General features: G+C 55.9%; 1 protein-coding gene across 4 annotated transcripts in view; it reads right to left on the bottom strand.

Annotated features, from left to right (window-relative positions):
* Positions 1-1,320: 1,320 nt before the first annotated feature.
* Positions 1,321-8,738, bottom strand: part of RAB11FIP5 (RAB11 family interacting protein 5) — a 40,979-nt gene continuing 33,561 nt past the window's right edge. Inside the window, exons 5-6 of one of the 4 annotated variants that reach the window (XM_058803400.1) lie at positions 3,878-4,061; positions 1,321-3,135 (exon numbers count right to left, since the gene is read on the bottom strand). In XM_058803400.1, coding sequence (XP_058659383.1) covers positions 2,926-3,135; positions 3,878-4,061 — 394 coding nt within the window. In that variant the 3' untranslated portion in view covers positions 1,321-2,925. Of the gene's footprint in view, positions 3,139-3,877; positions 4,062-8,738 lie in introns of all 4 variants that reach the window. The other 3 variants (XM_058803401.1, XM_058803402.1, XM_058803403.1) reach the window with 3 other exon arrangements.

Genomic DNA, 8,738 nt, shown 5'->3' with positions numbered 1-8,738 from the left:
TGTACAAAGATTATGTAAGGCTCTTTATGTCATCAGTTTTCTTAATAATTCATTCATGGAGCCAAACCCCCCACTGTCAGGCACTTCTCCAACACTAGCAGAGCTCAGCTCACAGAGAAACCCCCTGTGCTGATCAAAGACCCCAAATTCAAACAAATATTGGGCCCATTTCCATGAATTACTTAGGGCAGAGGTTATGCTTGTGTATCTACAGGATCTGGCCTGAGGTGGATTCCAGGCAGGAATGTCAAGCCGTACATCAAACTGCCAAATGCAGCACCCAGAGACACTCCCCCTGAACCTCAGAGACAGCAAAGAGATCAAGCTTGGATGGTGTGGAGGAGAGAAAAAAAAGAGTGTAAACACAGATGTTTGTCACAGAAGATGACTCTGCACTGCTCCAGAAGATCATAAGACTTTGTGTTGAGTTTCATTTGCTCATTGTTTTGCACTGTTACCCCTCTTTGGTTGGTTTTACTGCTACCCCTCTTTAGTTTGTTGCATTGTTACCCCTTCTTGTTTTCCCTCCCGTTTTCTACTCAGTAAAAACTGAGGGGATCAGATGGGAAGATATGAGGGGCTGGTAAAGCTATATAGGTCTAAAAACCCATTTTTTCAAACTCACAGATCAACTCATCACCCCCAAGTATCCTGCCATGTCTCCAGTGGCAGGGAATCCCCAAATGCTCCAGACAGGATTTTGGATTCTCCTCACCTTTCCATCAGCTGGTGCATGGATTGTCCCTCAGCCCAGCCAGAACATCTGGGTCACACTGGCCAAGACTTTACAGCAGGACAATCTCTGCCTTTCCATGGGCAGTGACAACTGTGGACAACCCTCTGTCAATGTGCCCGGTAGGGTTCCTTAGCAGCAAATGAATACCCACACACAGATAAGAAACCCAGTCTGGTAGATGCTTGGGACAGATGGACAAAGACCCTGCCTCGAGCACTAGAGGAACCCCAGGAATTGGAGCTCTTGGGGTCCTCCAAAGCTCATTACTGCATCCAACTTCAATATCAACCTCCCAACCAACACTTGACCCACCTTGAGCTTGTTAAGTCTACCCACAGGAAAGGTGTAACCCCATTTAACAAAAATTACACCCCTCCAAATTGGTGCAATTACACCAGTCCTACAGCTCCTTCATCCTCACTCCATCCCAAAGTGCTGCCCTGGGGAGTGTTCCTAATCTGTGGAGATTGAGTATGGGCCAGGATCCCCTCAGGCCTTCAAGGGGGTCCCTGCAGCCTTAGCCAGCTTACTTTACATAACTTTACTTCAAACATAACTTTACTTCAAAACTGGAAACAAAAAGGTGAATTGGCACGCCAAAAGAGATGATATACTGAATTTGATGAAAATTGCAACAGACAAGTTTACAACTGGAACAAAGAACACAGTCGTGGTCTCATGCTGCTTCAGCTTTGGGTGGTCACTCAGGGGGTTTTCAGCTGGGGACAGAGCTGCCCTGAGGCTTGGCACTGCCCTGGAGAGCTGATCCCAGCCTCTGGATGTGATCAGCAGAGCAGGCTGGGCACTGCCCTAGGGAGCCAATCCCAGCCTGTGGATGTGATCGGGGAGCAGGCTGGGCACTGCCCTGAGAGCTGATGCCAGCCCATAGATGTGATCAGGGCAGCAGGCTGGGCACTGCCCTGCAGAGCTGATCCCAGCCTGTGGATGTGATCAGGGAGCAGGCTGGGCACTGCCCTGGAGAGCCCATCCCAGTGTGTGGATGTGATCAGGGAGCAGGCTGGGCACTGCCCTGGAGAGCCCATCCCAGTGTGTGGATATGATCAGGGCAGCAGGCTGGGCACTGCCCTGGAGAGCCTGTCCCAGCCTGTGAATGTGATCAGCAGAGCAGGCTTGGCACCGCCCTGCCAGGATTTGGGAATTCTGGGCTGTGCCAAGAGGGTTTGGGGCCCTGCAGAGGGGTCAGACCCCCCAGGCCTTGCTCTGGGGGTGTTTTCTGGCTGTGCTGGACAGATGAGGCAGGGCAGGGCAGGGCAGCTGTGAGCAGCCATTCCTGGGAATACCGAGTGGAAATTCAATGTGGATTCTGCACTCCTTGGTCCCTCCAGGGCACAGCAGCCCCTGCTGGGTGAGGGCATGCAGAGGATCTCCTGCAGCACTCCTGGGGCGCCTTTGCCATATTCCCAGTCCAGCCATGAGGGACCCAGGCATTGTCACTGGTGCTGTGACAGAGCCACCAGTGATACCACCCAGGCCTGGCACTCTCCCTTTGTGGAGCATCTCCCACAAGTGTGGTGAGAGAGTGGCACAAACTGGAGTTGGCTCTTCATCCTTCACTGGGGGTAACTGGGGGAGGAAGGGAAGGGGTGTCCCACAGGCTCTGCTCAGGAATGTGCTGGGGGAGTCTCACTGGGTCTCAGTGTCCCCAGTGTCACCCAGCAGCTCAACACCAGCCAGGGGAAACCACCCTCAAGGGAGAGAGGAGGAGGAGGAGGAGTGTGGGCAGAGGAGCAGCAGCAGGGTGAAGTCACGAGGAGATGGTTTCCAGCTCTCAGATGTCCAGGGGTCACTTAAAGCTCTGGCAGGAGGAGTGCCTGGGAGGTGGCACTCGGTCACAGCAACAGGAACCTGCAGAGGCACCTGCCTGGTGGGGAGGGCTCTGCTCCTCCCCATAGGGTGCTGGCAGCCCACCACCCTACAGCTCCCTGGAGCTGAGCTGGGCTAAGCTTGGGCTGGGAGGGAGCAGATAACCCTTCCTGCTAACTCTGGCAACAGAAGCCACTGCAGGCCTCGGGCGAGAAGAGGGGGTGCAGGGGTGTTGGCAGCGTGGTGGTTACTGGGGCACAGCTCTGCTGGGTGCCCTGGGCAGGCTCAGGGGGCACAGCTCTGCTGGGTGCCCTGGGCAGGCTCAGGGGGCACAGCTCTGCTGGGTGCTGCTGCCCTGGGCAGGCTCAGGGGGCCTGGCCTCCCCCCAGAGGAATCTGCAGCAGCGTGGGGGACTGCTCCATGATGCGCACCAGCAGCTGGTCAATGTAGTTCTCCAGCTCCTGGATGTGCTCCTCCTTCTTGCTCAGCTCACCCTCCTTCTGCAGCAGCAGCTGGATCAGCTCGTCGTGGGTCAGGTGGTAATACTTGGCTGACTGGTCCAGCTGGCCAGGGTCCTGCTGGGAAGCAAGAGGGACATTCAGGGACTGGCATTAAAATCTCTGCTCCTGGTAATGTTTGCAGGATGCAGAGACAGCCACAGCACTCCTACTTTCCACGTCTGTCTTTCCAAAGTGGAGAGGCAGGAGCAGCACAGGGGACCCACAGAGACCTCGTGTGCTGCTCATAAAGCACCAGCTGAACACCCTGCAGCACCCACAGGGCTTCTGAGACCCTCAATCAGGTGAACCCAGCAGCATTTTCCATGTGACACTGGGGAGGCAAATGGAGTGGGAGTGGACAAAGGGATGGAAGGGTCACCCTCACAACACCCTCTGTGTCCTCAGAGGTGCCACAGGTGCTTTGCTGGCCCCAGCACAGCAGTGTTTGGAGTATATCCAGGTCAGCAAAGCTCCAGGAAGGACCTTCCACCTTCTATGCCTTGTGGAGACCAGGTTGGACATTAAGGCTTGAAGCAGCCTGGGACAGTGGAACATGTCTCTGCCCATGGCAAGGGTGGCACTGGATGGGATTTAAGGTCCCTCCCAACCCATTCCATGTTTCTACAAGCAGGGATTCACTCACACACTGCACAACACCACCCCCAAAGCAAAGCAGGTGATGGGAGAACAAGGAGGCGAGGAGGTGCAGAGCCCAGGGGAGAAGGGAGGCAAAGCAGCCCAAGGGGCTGGACCCTCAACCCCCTCATGGCAGGCCCTGGAGCAGCACACCTGGAGCAGGGGTGGCACAGCCTCCTACCTTTACCTTGGGGTCAGTTTTGTCCTGCTGGGAGGCCGGGGCCAGGGGCTGGATGCTGCTCGTGGTCACTGTCTTCAGCCTCTCCAGGCCATTGCTCAGTGCTGAGCCCAGGCTGGCCCTGTGCTGCTGCTTCCTCTCGCTGGAGCCCTCCTGCACTGCACTCAGGGGCTTCACGGGGTGGGGGCTGTGGGCAACAAGGGTGGGACAGTCAGCACCCCCAGGGTTCCTGTCCCTGGGACTGTACAGGGATGGCACCACCCAGGAGACTGAGGAACTGCTGAACTCTGGTGTCTGTGCCACCCAGAGCTCTCCTGCTCTGAGGAGGGCCCTCTCCTGCCCTCTCAGCAGGGCAGGGCAGAGCCCCTCGAGCTGCTCCCACCCACACAGGAGACAAGGAGCCCCAGCACACGTGTTAGGCTGAGATCCTGGAGCCCACACCTACACTGCACATCCTCACTGGGAATGCTGTGGGTCACAACTCCCAGCTGCCAGGGGCTCAAACGCAGCTCCAGTGTGATCAGAGCCTGCTGCACCCACTGCCCAGAGCAGCTTTTTGCTGCCCAGGGACCCCTAGACTACTCTGGGGTCACCACTGATGCTCCAGCCCAAGAGTTGAATGTCACCTGCCTGAAAGCCACCACAGAATTTGTCCCCCTCCACAAGGCCAAAGGGAGGGTGAGGAGCCAGTTATGGGGGAAGTCGATTTTCATTTATTTTTGCCCCACTTTTCACCCAAAAGGTTCTTTCTGGGCTTGAACAAAGCCCAGTTTCTTCTCAGTGTGATGGAAAGAGAAGTGACCTGATGCTCCCTCCCTGCAAGGAGCAGGCACAGCTGTGCACCATCCTTGGGATGGAAACATCCAAATATCTGTCCATCAGGATGGAAACATCCAAACATCCATCCACTGGGATGGAAACATCCAAAAATCTATCCATGGGGATGGAAACATCTAAATATTCATCCATGGGGATGGCAACATCCAGATATCCATCCATTGGGACAGAAACATCCAAATATCTGTCCGTCAGGATGGAAACATCCAAACATCCATCCATTGGGATGGAAACATCCAAACATCCATCCGTTGGGATGGAAACATCCAAACCTCCATCCATTGGGATGGAAAGATCCAAATATCAATCCTCGGGATGGAAACATCCAAATATCCATCCACTGGGAGGGAAATATCCAAACGTCCATCTGTGGGATGGAAAGATCCAAACATTCATCCACTGAGTATGGAAACACCCAAACATCCATCCACTGGGATGGAAAGATGAAACCTCCACCTGGAGCTCTGCAAAGCCTCTCACAGGTGACAGCCCCACCAGCTGTGTGTCCCAGCGGTGCCTCAGCCACGGTGATGGGATCAGGACATACCAAGGATGTGGAAATCCTCTTCAACCACCACGATGCCTCCTGCTGTCCCTGTGCTGGGAGAGGACAGCACTGCAGCCACCAACCTGCTCCAATAAGCCAAAGGACCAGCTCCTCCCAAGGGACAGCACAGGGCAGCTCTGATCTCTTCCCTCTGGTGACCAGGGACAGCACCAGGGAATGCTGGAGCTGGGCCGGGGCAGGTCAGGCTGGAGCTCAGGAAAGGTTCTTCCCCAGAGGGTGCTGACACTGCCCAGGCTCCCCAGGGAATGGGCACAGCCCCAAGGCAGCCAGAGCTCCAGGAACGTTGGGACAGCACTCCAGGGATGCCCAGGTGGGATTTTGGGGTGTGTGAGAAGGGCCAGGGGTGGATGGATGACTCTGGTGGGTCTCTCCCAGCTCAGCACACTCTGTAAGTCTCTGATCCCCTGGCAGAGCTGTCCAGGCACAAGGACAGAGCCCAGCACTCCTGGGCAGCTGGAAAGGATGGAGAGGGATCCCACATCCCTAAGGGGGAGCCACTGACAGTGCCAGAGGCTGCAGGAGCTGCTGTTCTGCACACGAGGCTCAGCACTGCCCACTGGCACTAAACCCTGACCAGGAGCTACAACCACCAGGACACTGCAGGACAGGGGTGAGGAGAGGACTGGGGGAGCCACCAGGGCTGCTCATCCAGCCAGGCCTGAGCCCCAAATGTCACTGTCACCTTGTGCATCCCCACAGCCAGCACAGAGGCTACAACCACAGTGTGGCTGGGAACCTCCCTGGGACCGAGCTGCCCTGGGAAGCCAGTGGGGATGCTTGGATGTGTTTGGAACAGGGAGATATTCCCACCCAGCGTGGTGACAGGCAGCTGCCAGCCCCATGGCCAGTGGGAACAGCCACTGCTGCAGGGCTGGAAAAGGGGCTTTTGAAAAGAATTCTTTATCCTGTTGCTCCCCACTGAGGGTGGTGCGTGCAGAGCTCTGCCTGCTTCATGTGTCTCTGGGAGGACCCAAGAGCTGGAGACATTCCTTGAGCTGGGTTTGTCCTGGGATGGTGGCACCAGGTCCTCCAGGGGAGCTTCACACCTCACATCAGATCTGAAGGTCTGGTGGACCTGCCAAGAAGCTGGAGACCAGTTTCCTCTTCTGGTCCATGAACATCAACTGGAACGTGGAATCAGCTGCTCACCAGCTCCTAATCCAGAACTGCATCCCAAGTGGATCTGAGTTATGATGGAGCTTAAGGCCAAGGTGGAACATCTCAGGGTGACACTGGCCCAGCCCTGTCCCCCTCTCTGAGCCAGCCTTGCCCTGTCCCAGCTTTCACTGGTGCTCCCAAGGTCACTGCAGAGCACAGGGAAAAACTGGGTGCATTTCCCTCAGCAGCTCCCAAAGGGAGCCTTTAAATGCTCATCAAAATGCTCCTCACTCACAGAGAGGGAATCCAAGGGAATCCCTCTCCCATGGAGGAGAATCCCTCTCCCAGCTGTGTGCCTGGAGTACTACTCAGCACCCAAGGGCCAGCTCTCCATGGAGCAAGGGTCCAGAGGAGGAGGGGGAATGGCTGGGCTTGGGATCAGCTCTCCAGGTCTGCCCTGGGTGGGCCAAGCCACATTCCCACCTCCAGGGGCTCCACGAGGATCACCAAGATGGAGTGACCTAACCTGACACCTCATTTTCAGAACACAGCATCCTCGGCACTCTCGACACGAGGGAGGGACAGCCTGTGCCACCACCTTGGTACCTGTGACACCCCCAGTCCTGTCACCTGCATGGGCCACAGGATGCTGGGCCAGCCCCATATCAAAGGGAGCAGGAGCTGCACAACTGCTGGATTCCAATGGAGGAGCAGGAGCTGCACAGCTGCTGAATCCCAAGGAAAGGCAGGAGCTGCACAGCTGCCAGGCTCCTCCAGGCAGTGGGGCTCCCCGGCTGTCCTTGGGGTCCCTCCTGTCCCCAGGATGTGACATGTCCCCAGCAGTGCAGGCACCATCCTGCCCTGTCCCCAGGGGCAGCAAAGCCTCCACACACCTGGGAGCTGCAGCTGATGCTGCCCTGCCCCAGCAGCCACCCAAGATGACCAAAGAGGAAGGGCCATGGGACCCCACTGCCCATTTCCAGCTCTCTTGAGGAGGCACTGAAGCCCCTCACCCCAAACTCTCACCATCCCACACCAGGTACCCTCTCCCCTTCACCCTTTAGTTCCAGCCAGGGCTTACTGCCCATTCCAAATCTGAAGTATTTCCTTTTCCCTTCCACTTTTTTTTCTACCATCTTTTCCTCATCTATGTGCCTTTGGTGATTCCAACAGGAAATGATCCTGGGAAGGGAAGCATGGCCATGGAGATTGGGAAAAGATCCCTTCCAGCCTTCCTCCCTCCCCTGGCTCAGTTCTCACATCTCCCCAGTGCATTAAAGCAGTTCAGAGCCTCAGAGCCTTCCCAGAGGCCTCGGGAGCTCTTCAGAGCTTCCTCAGTCACAGCAAGGACCCAAACTGTGCTGGAGGAACCCAAGCAGGGACGTTCAGGAGCTCCTGGCCACGTGTCACGACAGAAGCCAGCCCTGATATCCAGGATATGCAGCTCTTGGATCCCAGCCCATTCCATCCCAGGAGCCAGCCAGGCCTGGATGGATGCACAGGGATGGCCAGAAGCAGGTACCACCAACACAGAGACCCCTGTGCTTCCCTCACTGCCTCAGTGATCCCTTTGGGACCACAGGACACTTCTCTTTCCATGAAACATAACAAAATCCAAGTTTCTGGGCAGCAGCCCTGCAAATTTTGAAGAAGGCTATCTGCTGGTGGATGAATAATCCAATTAAAAATGATTGGAGGGTCTGGCTTAAATAAGAAGAAAAAATATCATCTGACAGACCCAGCCAGATGCTGTCTTGGCTCCCGATATCACTTTGCACCTCATGCTCAACCCTGGTGGAAGGACTGGAGCTCAGTGAGTTCTGCTGGCCCCATCCTCCCCCTCTTCCTCTCCCCAGGGCCACAATCAGTCTTGTTCAGGTGGGATTTTACCATTTTGGTGCCCCCGGGAAGCTCCATTTGCCTCACGATCAGTGAGGCTGACCAATAAACCCCTACTGGAGCTCAGTAAATCCCCTGGGCAGGCAGAGCCCAGGCAGACCAGGGGAAGGAGAACCAGGAAATTGAGATGAACTGAAGGACACAGAGCAAGACTCCATGCCCTGAACTCACCAGCTTTGCTTTGTGGCATTTGTACAGATCCAGGATTGACCTGGGAGGAGGAACAGCCCCTTCTTTCCACCCTTCCCATTCCCATCAGCCTCAAGGCTAAATCCCAGGTCCTTCATCACCAATGGGCATCTCTGCAGGAGGGAGGGCAGAGGGGCATTTCGCCCTGGTGAAAAAACTCTTTTTTTGGCTATGTACAGAAGGTTTTCAGTACCCAATGGGTACTGGAGAGGAAAGCAGCCAAAGCTGGATGGATGGCAAGGGCAGGGGCAGCAGCTGTGCACATGCCATGAG

This window comes from Ammospiza caudacuta, chromosome 4 (genome assembly GCF_027887145.1).
Source record: "Ammospiza caudacuta isolate bAmmCau1 chromosome 4, bAmmCau1.pri, whole genome shotgun sequence".
NCBI lineage: Eukaryota > Metazoa > Chordata > Aves > Passeriformes > Passerellidae > Ammospiza > Ammospiza caudacuta.
The sequence above is the reverse complement of the archived record's forward strand: the minus strand, read 5'-3'. Positions and strand labels throughout refer to the sequence as shown.